At 47.1% G+C, this 23,525-nt stretch overlaps 1 protein-coding gene across 4 annotated transcripts; it reads left to right on the top strand.

The window, feature by feature from the left end:
- Nucleotides 1–150: 150 nt before the first annotated feature.
- On the top strand, nt 151–23,139 carry LOC108155233 (homeobox protein abdominal-A). Of its 4 annotated transcripts, none has more exons than XM_017285925.2 (6): nt 151–1,437; nt 2,152–3,178; nt 4,070–4,317; nt 7,504–7,551; nt 20,341–20,564; nt 20,677–23,139. In XM_017285925.2, the coding sequence occupies exons 2-6, from the start codon at nt 2,358–2,360 to the stop codon at nt 21,043–21,045; spliced, it is 1,710 nt and encodes a 569-aa protein (XP_017141414.1). In that variant the 5' UTR covers nt 151–1,437; nt 2,152–2,357; the 3' UTR covers nt 21,046–23,139. The 4 variants fall into 4 exon arrangements, with proteins under 4 accessions (XP_017141414.1, XP_017141411.1, XP_033245929.1 ...); XM_017285922.2 differs by having other exon boundaries at nt 4,067–4,317; XM_033390038.1 differs by having other exon boundaries at nt 1,325–1,437; nt 2,461–3,178; nt 4,067–4,317.
- Nucleotides 23,140–23,525: the final 386 nt, after the last annotated feature.

Here is a 23,525-nt window from a genome sequence, read left to right as displayed (position 1 = left end):
GCGGACGCGGACTGTTGTCACTGCCTCAGCATCTCAGCATCCAGCGGCCCATAAGAACGCTCGCATGGCTTTTGTATTGCGCCATAAACGTTTCGCTGCTCGTAACGCCACAACGGCCGTCGCGGCACTCTCTCGGCACGGAAAAGCATGTAACCAGTCGTCCAGACAGACAAACTCTCCAAAAGCGCCCGCGCTTTCCACGTCGCCGTCGCCGCCGCCGTCGCCCCCGTCGTCGTAGTCGCGTCTCTGCCGCTGTCTCTGCCTCTGCCTCTGCCTCAGCCTCAGCCATAGCCACAGCCGCTGCTGCTGCCGCTCTGTCAACGCCGGCAGCAAGAATTACCAATTACACGAAATTTTTATACTCTTTTAAAAATTTCGTTTTATTATAATATTTATTATCGTGGCGCGCAGTAGTGTCTGCGGAACAGCGCTCGCTCAGCACTCAGCTCCAATCGCCAAAGCTCCACGCTCCACGCTCAGCCTTCCAGCCTCCACTCGACTGATTCCGATTCCGTTTCCGATTCGCCGTGTTTATTATTATTTTGTACTCGGGCTCGTCTTATTGTCACTTAACTGTTATAGTGCGGTTTATAGTTTATAGTGGCACGAAACACATCAACGAAACAGAGCGAGCCTCGACATTCATCCTCTGGAATATAGTAAAACAATATAATGCCAAATCAGAAGGTGATCGGGAAAACTGACACTCCGAAAGCCATGAAAAATTAAACCGTGGCCCAAGAAACTGTCAAAACAAGTGTGTGTGCAGTACATAAAAATTAAAAAGTCATAAAGTTGACATCGTAAAAGGTTCGAGAGTTCGATTCTGCCGCCCGTCTACCTGTGGGGCCAAAGAGAAAGAGAGAGAGCAAAGTGTTTTACGGCATTTTAAACAAAGTAATTAAAGCAGAACTGAGCCAGAGAAAGCCTTTCTCCCCCATTCGCAGCACCGAGCCGCACCACACACGCACTTGAAGAGTCGTAAAAGGAAACGCTGTGAATCATAGCCAATAGCCGTAAAAACATAACGCGTTCGCCAGGGCTGCCGCTGCCCCGAGTCCCAGTTCGAGTGCCGTCGCCGTCGCCGTCGCCGTCATTTTAAGTCCCGCGCCTATAAATCATCCGACGGCAGGCCAGCTACAGCTCCAGCTCCAGCTCCAGCTCCCCACCCGTGCATTTTCCGCGTAATTGATGGCCGCATTTTAATTGCTTTTACAACAAATAAATGTCCCCACACACCACAGAAACAGAACCAGAACCACAGCAACTGCAGCAACACGGCAACCTGAAACCATATGCAAATTTAACAAATTTCGTTGTGAGTGTTCAATTTCGGCCGAAAAGCATTGAAAAAATACAACCTGCTCGCCCATCGGAAGGCGCTTTCCAATAAAACACAAGCCAATTTAATAGAGAGCTCCACTCGAGCTCTGAAAGGTAACGAAATGCATTCTCACTTTCTGCAAGACTAGAAAGTCTACAAGTAGAACAAACTCGGGAAAATGGCAAAGTTTCTTCTCTCTACACCTCTCTATATCTTTTCTCGTATCTCTTAAAGTATACTAACTCCTTTGCCTCCCATATATAGTGTACTAATCTAGGAGATAGCTCTCCCCTCACAACCGCAACCCCCCAAGTAGTTCTACTAACCCTTTGGCATCGTGCTGGGAACATTTGTTGAGAGAAAAAGTCTATAGAAATGCGATTTAAAGCAGCCGTCGGAGAGATTTATGTCCAATCTGAACGAACATATTCAATTTGGCTAATGTTCTTTTTATATTTTTCGAACCATCTCTTCTGATATACATACATATATACGCACGTATAATCGTATATATCGTATTTGTCAGCTTTTCTTTTGGGTGTATTCGGTTTTTGTTTATCACAAATTTTAGTGGATCTCAAGTTTATTTTCCCTGCTTTATGGCATTTTTAGTGCACTTTAACTTGATCAATTTGTAGCCTGATTTATACGCAGAACAGTGCCATTCCCATTGGATTATAATGACATAAATCTGATTGAGAGAATAATCATCCAACAATTTAATAACCAAAGATCGAGCGTTTTTCCCAGCTGAATTCGAACAAAATTTGTTAAAGAGAACACGCAAAACATAAATATTCAATCTAGTTACTCCCCGATCCATTCAGAATCGTTACTCAAGCCACTCAAAGGACTCAAGCTAGAAAAAAATAAAATAGAAAAAGCGGAGACGGAGAACCTCCAAAAACAAAATATACCCAGAAGTAATCGATCCTAGTCCCAGACTCGAAAGAAAATAAAACATCCAAAACAGACTCGACTCCGACGCATTCGACGACTCGGCGATTCTCGGCCGGCGAGCAAGATATGTGCAATGTCAAAATTTGTTTTCGATAGTATGCTGCCAAAGTACCCACAGTTCCAGCCATTTATCAGTTCGCACCTAACCACCACCCCCCCAACCTCGTCATCAGCAGCCGTCGCAGCCGCCCTCGCCGCCGCCGCAGCCTCCGTCTCAGCTAGCTCGAACACCTCGGCGACCGCCAGCAGCAGCACCAACAGCGGCAGCAGCCACCTCAGCCTGCAGACCGGATCGCTCTCGCCAGGATCCAGCGCCCTGCACCTGGGCAACCAGCTGCACCAGCAACACCTGAGCCAGTCCTCCCACTCGCCAGTGTCGTCCTCATCGCCCTCCTCCGCGGCGCTCTTCCAGCAGCAGGCCCAGCAACAGCAGCACCAGCAGCAACAGCTCCACCAGCAGTCGCAGTCGCAGTACTCGTCGCTTTCCGCTGCCCTCCAGCTGCAGCAGCAGCAGCACATCAACAAGCTAGCCGCCGCCGCGGCCGCCGTCAACTCCCAGGGCTCCCACGCCCACTCGCACTCGCACGTCCACGCGCATCAGCAACTGCTACTGACCCCGCCCTCGGCCGGCAACTCGCAGACCGGGGACAGCAGCTGCTCCCCCTCGCCGTCGGCCAGCTCCTCGCTGCACCGCAGCCTCAACGACAACTCGCCCGGATCCGCGGCCAGCTCCGTAGCCGCCGCCGCAGCCGCTGCAGCCGCCGCCGCCGCGGCCAGCTCCTCGTTTGCGATCCCCACAAGCAAGATGTATCCGTACGTGTCAAACCACCCCAGCAGCCATGGAGGACTCTCCGGCATGGCCGGCTTCTCCGGACTGGAGGACAAGTCTTGCGGGTGAGTCCACGATCTTTCTATTTATAGATGTGTTCCATTCTGCTCTTCTTCATTGTCTGAATGAAACTTAAGACTCTCAACTTAGAGTCCATTCCCACTCACCCATTTTTTATAAACTATAAAGAAACTTACTTTTATTGAGTATCCTTTCTGTCCGATATACTACTCTGAAACCAATGGATATGCATCCATTCCAACTTACTTATTACCATTTGGGTTACTCTCAGAACCAAGAAATCTGTTTTTTAGGGCAGGGGCTGATATCTTTATCATTCCCCACCAATTCTGATTCATGGAGATTTCCAAGAACTCCCTTGGCTTCTGACATAAAACTCCTCGAAAACCTGAATACGCAAATCCCGAATCTATTGTCAAGCAAAAAAGCCCAGAGAAACCATCGAGAAAACCTCCACAGACCGCAACCTCAAATCCCTTTCCAATGTGCTCTAATTATCGGTTCGGTCCTCGGGTGCTGGTGCCCTTCCCATTGAGCCTTCCCATCGAATGGCCGTCAAGAGCGGCCGGAATGGGACAATTAGAGCGCTGCGGTGGCTGCTGGTGGCCATTTGTCGCCGGCCACGAGATTCGCACGCACGTTGACCTTCCGCCTTCCGCCTTCCGCTGCGGCCATTTGCATATTGGCCTGTTACAACGTGTTCCCGCTGGGTGGGCGTGTGGGGGATTAGTGGGCAATTAGAGGTAACCGCAGTCGGAGTGAGAATGGGCCCAGTTAGGGCTGGTCAGGGTTGGTCAGTGACTGCTAGGGCAGCTCAATTTGCATTTGACTTTGGCCTCTTATGCCGGAAGCAAACAAGAAAACAAACACGATCTCGTGCTAATCGACTTTCTCCCTCTCTCTTTCTGCGTTTTTTCTTCCTTCTTCTGCAGCAGGTACACGGACACCGTGATGAACAGCTACCAGTCGATGAGCGTACCTGCATCGGCGTCCGCCAGCTTCGCACAATTCTATCAGCACGCAGCCGCCGCCTCGGCCGTGTCCGCCGCGAATGCCGGGGCCATGGGCGTGGACCCTCTCGGCAACGCCTGCACTCAGCCTTCCTCGGGGGTGGTGCCTGGGGCCGGCGGGGCTGGTGGCGGCATTGGAGATCTGCCGAGGTATCCCTGGATGACGCTCACAGGTGAGTCACGGCCCAACCGAATGAATCAATTTATCCGACACTGTGTACACAAGATCTGCATAAATCAAAAGCACTCAGTCGGGCATTGGCTGGGAATTCACACCTCGATGGCCGCGGGCTCATATAAACATTAGATAAACGTGGCGCAAAACGTTTTCCCATTCCAATTCCATTTCCATTTCGATTCTGAATCCAATTCCGAGGCCTAATGAACACTTTTCGGGGCACTTCCCAGTCGTTTATTTCGCATACGTCTTCCAACCGGGTTCCCCCCCCCCGTCCGATTCAGATTCCAAACAAAATGCTTCTCTCTCATGGGCGACGGGGGACGACGGTCCATAAGGGACAGAAGGGCCAAGACGGGAACAAAGAGCTAAAAAGTTGGCAGTAGATAAAAATGAATATGAAAATAGTTTGAAATACCCCTCTCTTCTGGTGTGTTCGGCTCGTCGATTTATAATTTAAATAGCCTCAAGGCTGCCGAACACACACACAAACATGCACACACGTTCAGCTGTGCCCCCACGAATACAAACTAGTCTCGGATACGCGGAAAGAGAGAGATGCAGATACATTTAGGCGATCTTTTTTTATGCGGCAAACGTCGCTCGTACAACGTTCGCTCGGAATATATGTGGGTCACTTTAATTTACGCGATCCGCTCATTTTCGCGCGCCTTTCTGCACAGAAGACAGGCAGACTTGTTTATCATTTCCCAGCACTGCACTCAGTTTTCCACGATGCCAAAGACGGAGGAATCGAACGACTTCACATTTCCCCAGGCGGCTCGGGTTGAATGCCTTCTGAGTTATGGCAGACAACGTATGAATAGACTGTCAATTGGCCTGAGTTATGAACTGCACATCAGTCGCCATAATAGAGAAAACATCGAGCGATCCATTTGCCCGAGAATGGCTGGGACTCGGACACGGCCTGGATTTATGGCAATAGCATGTGAATTAAAAGCATGAATAATTGCGGTTGTGTTCGACTTTTGAGGCATATTAAAATGATATACAAAATATGGTAGATATGAAACAAATTTGCGAACACAACGGGCACATTTTCTTCACTCAGTTAGTAGAAGATGGATGATTATATCTGTCTGAGATTAGCATTGAAAGATAAAATACATCGAGGTTTTCATAACTTAAAATTGAACGCGTTCAATCATTAATGCAGTTTTCGATTAAAGAACTGAAAGGCCAGTTGGGTTGAATATAGTGACATCGCAATTGCATTAGACATGCCCTTTTATATAATTAATAGAACCATTTGCAAGCCAAACCTGTTGGACCCAGTTGCGGGGTTAGCAGAGCCGGGCCATAGAAAAAACACGCCGCATCGGTATCGGCACTGGCATCTGCATCGACCGGGCCCGAAGATAAAGGGTATTCCGCACAATGAGATATTTTGCATATCTTCCGCTCACAGCACAAAGACGATAAAATTGTCAACGAGATCATAGAGGAGGCGACGACTGCGACGACAACGACGACTGGCTGCGATGAAAGTAAATACGAGCATGACGCCATTATGGCAGCCAAGTGCACGACACGTAGACGCAGCCCCTCCGACCGCTATCCACCATCCACCATCCGCTGTCCCCCGCGCCCCCCGCGCCCCCCTGCACACTGTGCACTCTCGGAAATACATAGATACACATGCATTTATCCATGCAGTTGCATGTGAATCGCGGGACTTGATGGAGTCGCGCAAGAATCGTCCATGTCCCTGCCGCCTCTGCTCCACCATCAACTCTTTGCCCCCGTCCGGTGCTGGCTTTCACTTTGCCTGCGATGCCAGCCAAGCCTCCAAACCCACCCAGAGACCACATCCAAGACCAAGACCAAGACCCGGACGTAGTGGCAACGGCAACAGCAACAGCAACAGCAACAACGGCAACGTTTTACAGCTGAATGCTTGCCAAATGCAATTTAACTAATGAATTTTAATATTTTACGCCAAAGCGTCTGAATGAATTTTCATTTTCACATCGTTGCACCGACCCAACCGACTCGGGCAACAGCGTCAACAATGTTGCAGCTTGCAACGAATGGTGTGCTGCGCCAGAGGCGTGGCATGAGGAGGGGGCGGCATGGCTGTACCTGATTATGCTGATAAGAAAGCAAAGAGGTTAACTTTTCTTAATTATCTGGAAAAGCGCAGCCCGTCTGGAAGGAAAATGCAGAGATGTTTTTCCAACTACAGCACTGGAAATTTGCAAGCCCGGCACGCGCTGTACGGCAGGCAGGTTGAGGGTAGAGTCCACTGGAAGGAAAGGAAAACTAATCAGTTATATGGAAAGCAGAGAAGACAATGCGAGGGACTCTAAGAACGTATTCGCCTGCTCTCAATCTTTAAAGATGACAATCATTTTCCAAGATCCATCTCTACAATGTCGTAGCTGCGAAACGTTTTTCCCAGTGCAGATTTGCCTCAGTGTGCACCGAATGCTGCCTTGCCAATGTCTGGAGATAAGAGCTGCTGGCCATAAATTGGGCAATCATCAATGCGACAAAGAAGACGGTCCCGAGACTCGCTCCAGCCCTGGCTTGTGCATAGTAGCGACTGCTCCTCCGCTCGTCCCTCTGTCCGTCTGTCTTTTCGTCCCTCCGTTCGTCCGTGTGTCAAATAAAGTGGCAGCAACGACAGGGCGAATGCACAGAAATTTGTGTATTTTAATTAAAAATGCGCCAGCGCTGGCAAGCGGCTTCTCATCTGCTTATTAATTAGGCGTCGCTTCGGCGGAGGAGTCGGCGACTCTGGCGCTGCCTTCGCTGGGGTTGCCTTCGACGTGGTCTACTTTGGCTGTGGCCGATGCCGATCCAGTGAGAACTGGTCGGACAGGCCAGAGGCTCACTTTGCTGGTGGTCCACTTATTGCAGGGGCCCTGCCCAGCCCAGCCCAGCCAATTGTGATTTTTTTCGATGGCGCTGACAACTAAATTCAAAACGGCCCGATTGAGTGGTTTATGGAGGCTGCCAATGGAAGAAGGGGATGGGCCGTTGAACATGATTTGAGAGATCGTCACTGAAGTCTGCTGCCCAGCCTGATCCCCTCAAGGTTGTAGCAATCTATTTATGGGCGCGGAATTTTACATTAGCAACATATGAATCCTTTGCGTGTATAAAGAAATTACCAACAGCCGAAAAGTAACCGTTATTTTACTCTCTTCTCTTGCAGACTGGATGGGAAGCCCCTTCGAGCGCGTCGTTTGCGGCGATTTTAATGGTAAGTACCGCAATTACCGGAAACCCTTGAAGTTAATTCCCCGGCCCGCCCGCAGCATGCGGATACTAATGGGTTATCCGCCTAACCAAGCGAGGAATATGGACAAATTTTCATTTTTTAATGCCGGAATGTCCTTGAAGAGCATCTTAAAAAGGCACTACCTACCGCCCTCCCTCCGGCTTTCACTCGCCAAACCCTTCACCCTTCACCCTGCACCCTGCACCACTGCAGCCGGCTGTAATCGGTTCTTCGCTTTCCTCATTCGACACTCGCTCCTGCTGACTTGACTCGGCGACTTTCACCGCCGTCCTGGCCTGCCTGTCATAAATCCTTGCCTTGTCCCGCCTCAGCCATTGTGCATTCGCTTTGTTTGCCGAAGTCATTTTCCTGCGAATGTCCCGACAATCGCTCAAGAAAGAAAGGAGCAACTGGCAGCCGGCCGGGGTCTGGCCGACTGCAGACTGCAGACTGCATGGGTACGCTCTCTATGCTAATCGGATTGTCTGTGAAAGTGGCAGAGAAGACCTGCCTGACTCAGCCATGCCAATAGCTGCCAAGTAGCAAACCAAGACCGTAAATCACATTGATGGACGATCGATCGAATCGAACTGTATTGCCGCAGAGGCCCCCCAAAATCTCGACAGCGCTACCGTGTGTGATGCCCATAACAATTAAGGAGCTCGGCTCGGAAAAAACTCACTCAGTTCCACTCAACTGATCGATTCGACCGATCGCACCGGGTCCTATCGCCGATCAGCGATGCGCCTGTTGCTCTGGGCGTCGTTAAATGGTTTTTTATAGTCATTTTATGAACTATTTACGATTTTACGCATGGTCTTGCGCCGTGCATAACGATCATCAAGATTTTGTTGGTGGGATGGTGACTACGACTACCGCAACGAGCACCGCAACAAACGATCCCGATCCCGATCCCCGTTTAATGGTCGCGATCTGAGATAATGGCGATGATTATGCTGCCGCAGCTCGATTGTTTAGCGAATCTCAGCGTCTGGGTTCGGGTCTGGGTCTGTACGTTGTGCAGCTCGTTACAATTAGTTCAACGACATTGCCGTACAAGTACAATAAATGTGTAGACAGACACACAATCGGGGGAACCGTGGGGCCATAAGCACGGGTAGCGATTGTCGATTACAATGGGCAGTCATTAAACGGCATTCACAGTCCCATAATACTCCACTATAATTGATTGACTGAATAGCTACATATTTAATGGGAAAACTATTCGAAACTGCAGATTGTAATTGTTGTGTAATTGATTAACGACCTGAAACTGTCGTAAAATAGAGTTTCATAAGTCATGGGATAGTCAATACTTTGCTGATGCGATTAAGTGGAAGTTTAAGAAGATTCCAATGTGAATAGCAACTATCGAATGAAAGTTAATTTGAATCGTTGCTTAATAAGTCACTAGTAGCCTCAAGAATTCCATATAGATGCAAATTACTATTCGAATCCAATGCATTTCTAATTAAAAATCGATAGTATCGAGTACCCATTGCTTGTTAGCGAAGCCTTTCATTTGTCACTGCTAATTGTTATATTGTGATCGAAAGTTTTAAAAGTAATCAACCGATTTGGTGATACTACAGTGAATAGGTGTCCAAAATGATTGTTATTGTGTAGATCGCTTCCATGCTAACCCGATTTAGTGATTACGTTGCGCATACGCATAGTAGCCCACCAGCCAGTCGTGCCCTTCTTTTGACGACTGTAGCATGTAATTGCGAACCGTTTAACTGCCACTGGGAAAACAGTATTCCCCGCAGCCAAGGCTGAAACCGGAGTGGGGATCTCAGCGACTCTGGTGCTAGTGCTTGTGGTGTTGGCCCGCAGCGGAACGTGCCATGGCTCTGCTTTCGACGTCACAGATCGCTTGATATTCGAGTGGGTTCGGACCCCTGATCACTCCTCTTTCCTCTCCTCTGCTTGCTGGTGATCCTCTGGTGTTTGCTTTGTAAATAAATCTCTGGCGTTGAACGGAGTCATTCGGCCAATTTACAGCACTAACAGCCGCTGTTTGACAAGTAATTAACTCCCCGAGCTGCAGTTTCACTTCTGTACTTCTGCACAGATTCCGTTTTTTGCTGCTGAGTTTGCTGGGTTTTGGGTTGCAATATTTTCTGCGAAAATCTGCATGGAGGAATTTTTCCTGGAGGCAAGTCTAATCTGCAAATTAGGCTTTCAATTGTCTTGCAAAGGGCGCACAGAATCGAATCTTTAATATTGATGAGAATTTAAGTAAAAAGTGGTTGTGAATTCATTTCAACTCGAAGTCTATATTAAATATTTACCACTGGAACGTTATCTCGGCACCATTCGCATTCGCCCCACTGCGATCTGTGCGATCGAAATAACAAAATTAATTATTTTAATTAATTTTACATGCCATAATTATTGCCCATGACAAGCACGACGAGGAGCTCACTTGGTCGCAAGTGAGCAAGCAGTCAGCAGGAATTATAGTGGGGGTCTCTCATCTCTCATTTCCGACCCAGTCTCTGGCGGCGAATGTCAATTATTCGGAATTCAATCATGATCGGGATCTGTCTGTGCACTACTGATTCTCAATGTCAGTGGCGAAGCGTCTCCGCCATCTCCGTCCGGCCAGATAAACGTCGCTACAGGCCGCGACCCTGCCAGACCCTATCCGACCACTCAACGGCACTGTCTGTAGCGCATGTTTGTATATGTATTCCATATCTGTGGTGTGGCTGTATCTGTGGTGTGGCTGTATCTGTTGGTGTGGACCTGGATGTCGATGTGGATGCGATTCGGACTGAGTGGGCCTGGACATGGACAGGCTGCAAGGGTTAATTTATGAGGCGCGATAAGCGAATTCCATTTCGTTTCGTTTCGGGTTTTGTTTAATTTCCGATTCTCTGGTGTTTTCCTTCCCCATGTTTCTGTTTCTGTTTCTGTTTTCGTTTTTTCTTTATTTTATTTTATTTTGTGTTGGTGTATTTACATTTGGCTCGCTCTCTCCCTGTCTCCCCTTGGGGGAGGATGGGCTGGAGAGGGGCATGTGCGACACCGTGTTATCGGCACGTTTCGTGTCGTTGTTTTTTCATTTGCGGCGGCGGAAAATTCGAAATGACACGTTTCTGCGAGTGCGAGCGGAGCTCTGCCCTTTTTTAACTGCCCCGTGCGGCTGTTAATCTGCGGTTTTAATGCCCAAGTGGCGCAAATTGGCGAAAGGGTTTGAATTACACATCACAGCCAGAAAGAGAGAGAGCGAGAGAGAGAGGGAGAGACAGTGCCACAGACAAGAACAAAATGGCAGCCAGACTGGCGCGTTCCATGCCTCGTCCTGTATACATGTAAATTTGCGCAGACAAAATCAAATTAAAAGCGCACACGTTCCACAGACAATTGAAGCTCCCCTCTATCCACCATCCACCATCCACCTATCATATTCATTCAGAGTTTATTCCCCTGTTAAATATACTCACATACACATATGAGGGAATCCGCATAAGTATTTGTCTTTTGTAGGCAAAGTTTGTTAATTTTCATTAATTTAAATATTTCATTTAACGAATCGTCTTTCGTTTAGAAGTGGGCTTGAAGTCCGCTCTGTCGTGCGACATTTGCAATTTTCCACTTTTCCACTTTTCCGCCTCCCGTTTTCTGTTTCGTCTGTTTCGCGTGCCCTGCGTGCTACCTTCCGTTTCCGTTCCCAAGACGCCCCTCCTGAGGTTGAAATTAATTTGAAGAGGGCGCACAGTTAATATTAATTTAATCGCGGAATTATACAAGTCGCTCTTGGTGTCGGTTAATGCACTCTTTGTGCGGTTCTCTTTGCTAAATGTATCATTTCTCCTGATTAATTGCCGAGATTATAGTGTTTACGATGCACTTCGTTCCTCTTGATGCGCCATAACCATTTCGAAATGTGGATGGTTACGAGGCACTTGCAGTAGTTACAGTTTACAGTGAACGGAGCACACAGGTAGGGCTTTTCGGAGGGAGTTTCCTCATGGAATTTCGTTGGGATCAGATTTAATAGTTTTGGATGTGTTCTTGAAGACTTGAAGATATTTTCTTTTGAGACGGAAATAGTCCAAGGCTGGAACCAAGGCTAGAAGCTCTTCAATTTACATAGCTTGCTTCTTTTCCCCTCTCAGAATCCTCTCAGAATTGAATGTTTTGAACTCTCGTCAACTAATTCCTTGTAGTTTAGGGGTAGAACATCTCCGATTTAGTTGTTCCATCATTTCACTCTCCAATTATGCGATCTCGAGGATCTTTCCCTAGATTCCAATCACGCCTATTGTATTTCCAAATCCTGCCCTGGAAGAACTCGTTATTCCAGTTCTTCTCACTGTGAGAATCCTTCTCCTTGCTCCTCCCTCCTCAGCGCCTAATGAAGCCATTCAGGTAATTTCTGAGCCTTTTGGAGAGCTTCGTAGTTTTGTAAAGACCAAACTTGAAAGGGCTCAACAATGCCAAGAAATAAAACTTGTCGAGGACAAAAGGCTGCTGGGATTAGGATCATGGAGGGGCTCCCGGATAGCATGTCGCATCAGCCACCATTTTCTCGAATGACTCTTATGCAGCCATTAACAAAAGACCAACTCTACCTTGTGTGTGTAAGCCATTAATCAAGTTTGTCAGCCATCGAAAATGCCGGAGGAAATGGAAAAAACGAAAGACGCTCGTTGTGGTTTGACTCGACTTCGACTTTTAGCTCAGCCGGGACCGGGACCGGGAATGGAACTGGGAATGCGACGGGGAGCAGGCAATCAGACAACAATCAATTTCTCAGGAGCCCACAGGACCACACCTCATCACAGAGGGGGACTCTAGACCAGGTGGGGGGAGTGCTGTGGAGTGCATTGTTCGCTGCAGGGCGACCCGCGCATATTGAATTTTGTATCCGCGGGACCAGGGACTGGGGTTCTGACTCTGAGGCATGGGGCTGGGGTATGGGGTATGGGGTATGGGGACCCGGGATAAGCATGAATTATGTGCACGCCTAGGTAAATATAGAACCCGCATCGATCGATCGATGCTTTTTATACGAGTTTAAGTGTCACGTTTTCGGTCTGTGCAGGGGTAGCGGTAGGGGTAGGGATGGGGGAATGGCATTTTAATACGTCATCGTTTCCAGTCGGCCCACGCAATCTAAGTTATGGCCGACATCTGCTCAAGTTCAGCATTGGAATAGGAATAGGAATAGGAATTTGGAATTCGTGTTTGTTTTTACCAAATAGGAATACTCGTAAGTCGGGCCGAGCTCCAGCTCCAGCTACAGCTCCAGCCGGACCAGACCCGTGCGCACTGGGCCGTGAACGCATTGGGAAAACGAACCGAAAAAGGAAAAGGCGAAAGAAAACCACACCACACCAAACCAAACAATACCAAAATGCGATGGGTTCTGCTCGCCGTCGAAAGCAGTTGGCTCAATTTATATGTATTTTCAATAAAAGTCGATATAATGCTTGCCAAGGTTCATAGAACGAGCAAATGAACTTGGAAACGGCCAGCAGCAACAGAAGCGGCAGAGGCAACGGCAGCCAATGAAGGCAATCAATTTCAATTCAGTTTCCTCGCCTTTCCCGAGCGCCAAAGCCAATGAGGCGTCCACAGGGCAAGACGAGGCCAATTGCAGTTATTTTACTGCTGCTGTTGAACCTTTTTTGTCCTCCCTCCCTCTCTGTCTCTCTGTGGCGAAAGGGTATCTGAACTTTGTCATTTTGGTGGAATGTTCCAATGGGGAATACCTGAAATCTCATATAAAAGAGGTAGAGGTAAGACATTTTCCCTTTTAGTTTTCACCGATCGCGGAATACTGGCTTAAAGTTTCGGTCGAAAATGTAATTTCGTTTCGAGTAAAACCGCAGAAGAGTATTCAATTTATGCAAACCCAAAGATTAAGTTTCCCTTGGCCCTTTGTTTTGTGTTCTCCTCCCACAGCCGAGGAAATCGCAAACAAAGGACCCGAAAAGTGTTGATGAACCCAACAAAGAGGCGCTCCCCACAGATACATTCTCCCATGCACACATACCCTCACAAAGAGTCGCTCTGGCGCTCTGGCGCCACTTCATTGCGATTATCGAATGGCCGTTGATTGTGTCGCATCGATCCGCGGCGATTTGAATCGCAGCCGGAGCACATTAAAATGAACGCCTTTCATTTGCAATTAAATTAAGGCGCACAGACAGCCCAAAGCAGAGCCGGGAAGTGACAAATACTCGTACAAGCATGGACACGGACCCAGACAGGGGCGCACTGAGGGTGCTCAAGTTGCGGTCAGTTGGCCACACGTGTGTGCCGGAAGCTCCCTTGCAGACGCAGAGGCAGCGGCAGAGGCACAGAACAACTGCTGTCAAGCACATCGCAGACGCCGTTTGCAAAAATCTTTCGGATTACCAATTCTAGACGCCTAATGCCATTTATAGGCCATCGCTACAAATGCTCCAGCTGTCTTGTCCGTCCGCTGCCATCCGAAATTAGTTGAGCCCCAGACCAAGACCCAGAACCAGCCCCATTTCCACATTTCCCTCTTCGGCTGGGCCAACAAATTTATTGAAACCACTTCGGTGTGATGAGATGAGATGGAGGGGGAGTGGGGCTGGCTACAAAGGTCTGATTTGGCTTGTTTCCTTTCCTTTCCTTTCCTTACCACTCCTTCCTCCTATACTGGCTCCTGCCCGTTCTGTGGCGGGCTTCTTCCGTTTTCCGTTTTCCCTTTGCCCTTTTCACTTTTGGCCATATATTTTTCACATTTATGTCGGGTATTTTGTCTTATCACACCCTCGTGTTTGCAGTGCGTGCAAAAAATGCCGTCTCCGTTGTGCGGGGGGGGAACAGAGGCAGAGTACAACTAAGAGGGTGGAGGTTGTGCCGCCAACCACCCACGAGATTAAAAATGCCATAAAGACAGTAAGGGTGAATGGCTCTAATGGCTGCCGTTGCCGTTATTCGCCGTCTCTCACACACACACTCTCTCTCTCTCTTAGTCTGTCTCTGTGTCTCTTTTCCCGTTTCCTTCTCACATTTCGCTGTGCTGAAAGAGAAAAAATGAGTATTCGGCAGTTACCATGTTGCCATGGCTCTGGTCCTATACGAGTACGAGTGAGACTTGGGTGAGGGCTGTGTTGTGGTCTGTTTGGATTTGGAGAGGCATTCAGCGATTGACTATAAAATAGAAAATTGCGAAAACATAAGTATTTATCCAGTTAATGCATCGATAGGTGATGCTCAGAAAAGATTGTACTTATTTGTGGCATATGGATTTGGAAAATGATTCGTCTCACTTTTCAGATTTGTCCTTGAGTAAGGATAATAATTTTTCTTTTCCAAGTAATCTTTAATGAAAATAATTCATTAATTCCAAAGGAGCCTCCATGACTGACTACCTTTAATTTAGTCCAGAGCATGTGTAATTATCTTGGAATTAATTATGTAAACTATTGTTGAAAATGTTAATTGGCAATTCCAAAGCAAATGTTCGACTCTACAGATTCCCCCAACTATTTCTATATCTTAATCTAACAAAATCCTTTTGTTTTCCTGATTCAATTTCAATGTCGAGTCCTTCTTCAAAGTAAAGCTAATGCTTCCCAGTCCATTCGCTTCCCCTTCCTCCTCGATCCATTCCGACAAGGGGTAAATCCAATGATGGCGTGAAATATTTGATGAGAATATATTAATCCCCCAGGAGCTGTACGGGGCGAATGGGAGGCACGAGTAGTTGCAACATTTGTTGCCAATTTTCTTGGCCCCGTCCCAGAAGAGGCAGCAGGCAGCAGGCAGCAGACAGCGACAGCTATGGCTGTAGCTTCCCATATATTTTGCAAGATTAAGCACACAATTAGCAATCCTGGCACTCGGGCCTGCCGGGGGCGAAGAGGACGGGGGGTGTGGCGGATCTGATGGCACAGACAACAACATTGCCAATGCGCTGCACATAAATTGCAGGCAAAAGCCTCCCCCAGCTACTGCCTCTCCTCCACCCCAACCCCAACTCCAACCCCAATGCAGGAGCACAAAGCACACCCCTCTGGCCCGCCCACCCCCTCCCCTCGGCATCGGTTGGGCGTACGAAATGCTCGCGCAACTGATTAAATTTAAATAAATTTAATAAACATAAATTATTTGCAATGGCAGCCAGGAGCTGCCTCTGCCTCTCCCTCTGCCTCCACCTCTACCGCTTCCCGGCTGCCACCCCCGGGTCGAGCACAAGTTAATGGCGGCGCTTACCTGCCCACCCTCACATCCCCCGCTCTGCTCGCTCTGCCTCCCCCAGCTAAAAGCCGCACAAAGGCGCCAGATGTTGCCCGAGAGCCTTGTCAAAGGAGCATTTAAGCGGCTTTTCTTTCAAACTTTAATTAGTCTTCGTCGCCGCTGCTCTGCTCCCGCCGCTCCAAGGACTCCTCGCATTTGCATATCCCGGGCTGTGAAGAACGGTCCCCGGGGATGTCGTTTTACCAGAGAACACTGCAATTTGCGCTAAATGCTTGAAAGATCGTTCGGCCCGCTCCCCAGCTTGGGGAAGCTTTGAACTCAGGCAAATCCACGCAGCAGAAATTTTGTAGCCATCAGAACAAAATTCCTATTCCTCACTTGCGTGCATGTACAGATATGAGCGTGACTGTGAGCGTGCTATGTGCGTATGGGTGGATCTTGGGGCATGTTAAATGTCTGCCGTTTGTTTATATATCTTTCAGCATGCCATCCGGGAAGTTAGTTTCGAAAATTCATACCAAATATAAACAAATCAGCATAAAACATACCACACCAAACCAGCCACGAACACACAATTCACAAGCGAGATTTCTGCTTCTCCAAAAACCAGATAAATATACCAGGGCGTGAATAAGCATTTGTACATACGTACAATGTATGTATGTATGGGTATTCGTATTTTCGGTGTACATATGTATATGCTGGAACCACGATATCCGGGAAAAGAGAAAATAATTGCGGTTGAAAAAGTTAGATAAATCAATAATATTTGTCCTCCTTTTAAGACCTTGCAGGGCTGAATATCTACATACATTTATATATATGTATATATCTGTGGTCTGTGTTGGTAGTTCAACAAACAGAATATTAGATTTATAGATTTTAAAGATAGAATCCTATATCACAGTAATACATACTCCAAAATTTTGTTTTTTCTGCATTCAAGAACAGATATTAAAATTTGTGTTTTTATCTGTTATTCTGGCTGTTATTCATCATAATCTTTTTTCATTTATTTTCATCAATTTTTTTTTGCATTCACTCCCTATATTTTGGGCGGTCTCCAGTGAAGATATAGTATTCAAGCTCATTCAAGCTCCCAGAGCTTGCTGAGATCAGCCGAATGTGCAGAAAACCTCCCAAGATTCGCCCAAATTCTGTTCAAAGACAAGCGCGCCAAAAGTCAACAAACAAGCGAGCGGAGCGGCGGGAAAACTTTCGATTCGCAATTCGCGGCTGGTCAACAGCAGCAAAATCAGGAATTTATGGGCCGGCAAACAGTTAGGCCCGACAAAAGAATTCAAATTAATTGCCACAACTGAAACAACAGGGCTACGGGTAAGAGTATGTACACAACTCGAGGCTCGTTGGGGTTGGGGTTGCGGTTGGGGTTGGGGCTGGGGTTGGGGTTGGGGCCTGACCACAATGTTTCGGAGTTCTGTGTCAAGCGATATGTACATTTGTTTATTATTTTCCAAAAAACAAAGGCGAGAGGAGCGGAGCGGAGCGGAAGAAGAGAGGGAATAGAAGGCAAACACTAAACACGAAATACAACAAAATGAATGTTTGTTTATTGTACAATTTTGTGTCGCTTGAAAAAGAGGCGGGTAACGGGAACGGGAACGGGGACCGGGACCTGCCAACGTCCCCACGGAACCACTTTCGAGTGCACACAGATATATGTAGATACGCCACAGACAGACAGACAGAGATACAAATACTCGCACCCATATAAACTATGGCGCTTTCCACCTCCCCTCCGCTTAGACCACCTTCACACTGGGCGTGTGTCTGTGTGTTTGTGTATCTTTATTGTACGCTGTGAATTGTTTTTATGATTTTTATGTCATCATAAGTTTCGGTCTGCGCTGTTTTTTTCTGTGCCTCGTTTTCGTATGTTTCTGCGCTTATTTATACGCGCCGCTGTTTATTGAACAATTACGTTTACTTTTATGATTATTAATATTTTTAATTGTTAATGTCATTGTTATAGACGCTGTCCGGGTCTGGGCCCATTCCCATTCCCATTCCCATCCCCATAACCATTCTCATAACCATCCAAATCCCATTCGCAACGTTGACAGCGGCGCCTTGGGACGACCATCTCGTCTTGTCGTTCCCCGTCAGTGCGGCTACGGGTCCACGCTCTTCAGTCTTAATCAGATTCTGATTTCAATTCTGATTCCAAAGCAGGCACTCGGCACTCGACTTCGATTGTGCCTCTTGCTCTATTTGGCCAACGCCGCTACGTCTGGAATTTCTGTTTGTTTCTGGTTCTGGTTCTGGTTCTGGTTCTAGCTCGCTGATTTGTTTACTTGTTGCATTTCGGGCCAGGAGTACCCGTATCAGTCAATTTTAGCCTCGATTTACGGCGCGCTAATTGATTTTTAATTGGAAAATGGAAATGGTTTTCTGCGCAATTGTGCAACGAACCGGTTAGGCCAGCCGCCGTGCATGCGGCTCCAAAGTTATGCGATATCTGCTCAGCGACTGTCAAGACTATCGAGATATTAGGAAAATATATTGTGAGAGCGCAATCGAAAGTCCCCAAATCTTCAAGGAAGCCCGGGGGGGAAACCCGATTGTCTGATGTCAGATTTACTCCACCCGTAGTTTTCCTTAATTTATAATTCCTTATGTCCAATAGGATTTATCAATATGAATGAACCCTAAAAGACCTCACGATGTACTGCCAGTCACAAACTCGACTCAGTTGATATTTTTGTTTAAAATGTGGAATTTCGTCTCTTCCATAGCTGTCTCTGCGTTCGAATCATGATTTGATTGCCAGTTTGAAAATGAGTATTGAGTGAAAATGCTTTCCTGGCCGGGTTCAATGGAAAATCAATAGCAAATTCCTGCTGCTATGTGTGCTCACTCTCACTCTCCCCACATCTCACTCTCTCTCTCTCTCTCTCTCGAAAATTCCGGTTTGCCTGCGCCGACTCACCACTGAACTCCCCCCGCTCCTGCTCTGTCAGCACATTCGTTGCCATACAGACGCTCTCTCACTCTGTAGTTGTGTGCGTGTGTCTACCTGTCCGACACAGACACCGCGGCAGCCATGTTGGATTCCATCACTCCTGTGCGCACTGCAGCCGTCTCGCTCGCACCTGCGCGTCGCAGCCGCCATTGCGGGGCTCATAAATCTCGTTTAGGGGCGCGTGTGTCCTGGGAGTCGTGATTTATGGGACGAATTGTAGCTGCTCATTGTAGCGTGTAAATAATTTAGATTAGTTCGGTATTCCGTAACTCCTGCCCCACTCATGCCCCAAGAAGGAGCTGGAGTTTGATTAGAATTCAAATTGCTTTTTGGCTTTCCCCGACTGGGTCCAGACGACTTCGTACAAGCCAGCATCTGGATGTTTCTCGATTGAATGGTCCCCGGAAGCTTTTCTGAAAATTAAAAATATCAACTTGAAATGATTTCGGACTGGTGGGGGGGGTTTCGCTTTCGTCTCCGACCTTGTCTTATCTGGGAATGACTCACCAGAGCTGATAAACAGCACAGGTAGAGCTGCCCGTTCATGTCACGGCTTCAATCGATCCGTAAATATTTTGCCAACTGTCGAATATCATAAAAAATGCATAGGTTTGAAAACCCGAAATGATTTACAGCTGCAACTGAAAATGCAACGGAGAATCGCAAGATATGCACCTTTCACAGTGTTACGCAAAAATTGTCCTTTTTTTATTCGGTTCGAATGTTGTTGTAGTGGGAAAGTCGCAGCTTGAAAACCATAAAAAATTGCTGCCGACACGAAAACCTTTTACAGGAAAAACTCGACACAAAGCAAAAACAGAGAGAGAGAGGCACGACATAAAAGCCATAAAACGGCAAGCGGTCGACCCAAAGTGAGAGGCTCTGATCCAGAGGATGCGGCAGCAATTTGTAGATAGCGAAATTTTGATTTCCGAAACATAAACACGGAGCCTGTGCACCGTCGCGCAAAAAATTCGCACAGGTAGCGTGGAAAATCGGTAAAAAAAGAAAATAAAATAAGAATCGCCTGGCATAGGAGCGTAGGAAAACGGAAAACCGAGTCAAAAACACAGGGCGATACTGCTGGGCACCGCGGCGAGACCTGCCGCAGCGGGTGCCGGTGTGTTTCTTCACCCTTCCATGCACTGCGTGCAATCCAAGGCGGAATCAGCGCTGGGTCAGCCTGCTTCCCGGGGAGCCCAAGTCCTGGGGCGCCTGCTGCTGCTCTGTCGCTGACGTCAGATCTCTCCACCCTTCCAGTCCGTGTTCCAGCATGATTGTTAGACAAACTGTTTGTTTGGCTCTTAATTTCCAGCCAGTGCACTCTCTCTCTCTCCGCTCCCAACTCCCCATCCCGGATCCCCATCCACAGACCCAGGAAAAAATCATGCGGCGGCGACGCGTGACATGTGTTGCAGCCCGTTACGGCGAGGCAGAGTTCCATTCCCGCCTGTCTGACAGCGTCTGCGACTCGTTAAGAGTTGCCAGAAAAGACAGCCCCAAAGAAGCCGAACAACATTATCATACCAATGCACAGCCAGACAGTGTGAGTGCGTGACTGACGTGACTTTCTTTGTTCTTTCTCCCGCCCACAGGCCCCAACGGATGCCCTCGCCGCCGCGGCAGGCAGACCTACACGCGCTTCCAGACGCTGGAGCTCGAGAAGGAGTTTCACTTCAACCACTACTTGACGCGGCGACGCCGCATTGAGATCGCCCACGCGCTCTGCCTGACCGAGCGCCAGATCAAGATCTGGTTCCAGAACCGTCGCATGAAGTTGAAGAAAGAGCTGCGCGCTGTCAAGGAGATCAACGAGCAGGTGAGTCGATCCCCCAGGATTCTCCAGAGCCCTCATTTTGACAGTGGGCTAGAGACCGACTTTCGAGCGGAAAACTAAAACCCTTTTCCTTATGTTTTCCTTTCCATTTAAGGCCCGACGCGACCGCGAGGAGCAGGAGAAGATGAAGGCTCAGGAGACGATGAAATCCGCCCAGCAGAACAAGCAAGTGCAACAGCAGCAACAGCAGCAGCAGCAGCAACAGCAACAGCAACAGCAGCACCAGCAGCAGCAGCAACAGCAGCAGGACCACCACTCGATCATCTCACACAATCCAGGCCATTTGCACCACTCCGTCGTGGGCCAGAACGATCTCAAGCTCGGCCTGGGCATGGGCGTGGGTGTCGGCGCCGGAATCGGTCCCGGTCTTGGTGGCGGGCTCGGCGGTAACCTAGGAATGATGAGTGCCCTGGACAAGAGCAACCACGATCTGCTGAAGGCTGTCAGTAAAGTCAACTCGTAAGCTGCCCCCGCCAGCCAATCTTCCGCCACTAGCACCACGCCACCACGCCACCACCGCCGTTCGGCGTTCTTTTTCGTCTCCTCGTCTGAGTAGCGCGAGAAAGCGAAAGATAAACTCGATAACTAAAATACGTAAACCTTTACATAGTAAATAGTTACATAAGTCTACATTTAATGGATATAAATTCAATTAAGCATACAGAAATACGTACAGTACACACGAATGCGAAATCAATGAGCGCGCACTGTGGCTCCGATGCGATCCGATGAGATGGGGTGAAGTGGTTCGAGTGCTGTCATCCTCAGATTTCGCGAGCTTTCATGGGGTGGTGCTGTCTATTTGATAGGCAGAGCCACACCTTCGATTTTACTGCAGCTCTACAGAGTCTGTTCCATTTTCTTCTCTTTCAACCCCTAGTGGATAGCCGTTCAATCAAATTCCACCCCAGCGAATCGGATATGGGCTGAAGTGCGCAACATGCTAATATTCATAGATAATAGATAACATGAACTACTTAGAATAGCGTTAGCGGTATATGCTTAAAAGAAGAAAGAGGAGTTTCCAGGAGACACGATCTACGGACGAAATGAGCGATTTTTAATAGTCAGAGAACCACCTTACCCGCGTTCCCGTTCAGCCAATGCGGTGGGCAGGGTAACGGAGTCGAGTTCAACTGTAAAATTATTTGCGACTGCTGTAGGATTACCTAGTACGATATAGAGCCACGTTCGACTATGTTTAACGAGGAGTTTGACATGAGTACACAATATATGAATATGCTTAAAGATACTTACTTCTAGTGTTAGAGCGTAGAGCGTACCTTTTGTATTTACCTATTTATTGGAAATCCTTGTTTATGTCGAGACTCTTCGAAAACCCCTTCCTGTTCTGTTTAAGTGAGGTGTTTACCGTGTGTTTTTGCCGTATTTTGTTGTGTGCCCCGCCCACGCTTTGAATACAATGATTTCTTCAATGCCATATTAATCTTAATTCGACTCAACTCGATCGCAGCGTCTCGATCGGTAGCATCTGAAAATATGCAAGCAAATTGCGCAAATATTTCCATATATAAAATTTGTAAGAACGAACAACGGTATGCAACATACCAAAAGCATAATCACGATTTCAAATACGTAATAATAATAATAACAAATCACGAAAGAAAATCATTGAAATATATAGAAAGAGGACTCAGACGAAGCTAAGAAATAAATTGTCGTTTTGCCAGTGACTAAAATTTTAAATTAACTACAGTTAAGTGATGTACTAGAATGGGCTAGACGTTGATTGATTGCGAGGCGCAAAGGTCCATGCATCTACAAAAACACAAACAGAAAACTCTGAAATACGTATTAGCTTAAGGTTGCAACAACAGACAAACTATCGAGGACGAGGACGATTGTGGGAGAGAAGTGCAGAGAGTATGCCATCTACGAGAGAAGGCGGAAAAACCCCATATACGTAGATTTCCACTTCCCGAAATTAAATTTACCTAGCATAATCTTTGAGGATTGCAAATTGAATTAAAGTCAAGATCTATTTATTATACACAACCGAAGCGCATATTTACATAAACAATTAATGACAAATATACATATATAAATATACATATATGAATATATATTAAAAATATATACAATATGAACTTTATGTGTATGTATAAATAACTAAGTGTATGTGTATCTAGAATGTTAACATTAAATGCAGTCAAAGTCGAGTCACACTTTTCCACACACCACCACCAACCAGCATGCCCCACCCTACGCACATCTTTCGCTTTAGGTCTGCTTTGTCCCCCTGTTTTGCATTGGTTCGAGTGATATTAATGGGTAGCGACAACCTTTTGCCTTTTTTCAAGACCGATTGAAGAAAATTTTGTTTCTGTTTCCGTTTTCGTTTATATATAGATGTGTTTGTTTTGGTTTAAGTTTCGACTCATTCGGATGGCATAGAAAATTAGCGCATACTTAATATTTTGTTTGAACCTTAATGCTAAATACTTCTGTTAATTTTAGTTTAAGTTTAGTTGTGACGAATTGTGTATTATATAATTTTATGCGATTTCAAATGAATGCGAAAATAACTACAATTAAACAACCTTTGTTTCACTCACTCCCCTCACCCAGCGCGCTCGCCCATCGACTGGGAAACAACTGCAACAAGAACCCATCCATACGGGGTCCCACTTGCCACGGCCCCAGAACTTGAAATCAATCTAAATATTAGCCTAATACCTAAAGACCATATATACGTAGCAACCAAATCGATAACTATATACTAACCAACAAAGTTTACTCACCCAGCCTCACAGAAACCGAAGCGAAATATTGGGGAATCGCGATAGAAACAAGAACCGAAATATACGTAACTGAATTATATTCGAACTTTATAACTTTATAAAGATCCTAGTATTAGATCAAGAAGGGCGCCCAAAATTTGCCATCGTATTTGTACATAATGCTGCATAACTACTATTTATA

Source organism: Drosophila miranda, chromosome 2, assembly GCF_003369915.1.
Source record: "Drosophila miranda strain MSH22 chromosome 2, D.miranda_PacBio2.1, whole genome shotgun sequence".
In the NCBI taxonomy this organism is placed as follows: domain Eukaryota; kingdom Metazoa; phylum Arthropoda; class Insecta; order Diptera; family Drosophilidae; genus Drosophila; species Drosophila miranda.
The sequence above is the reverse complement of the archived record's forward strand: the minus strand, read 5'-3'. Positions and strand labels throughout refer to the sequence as shown.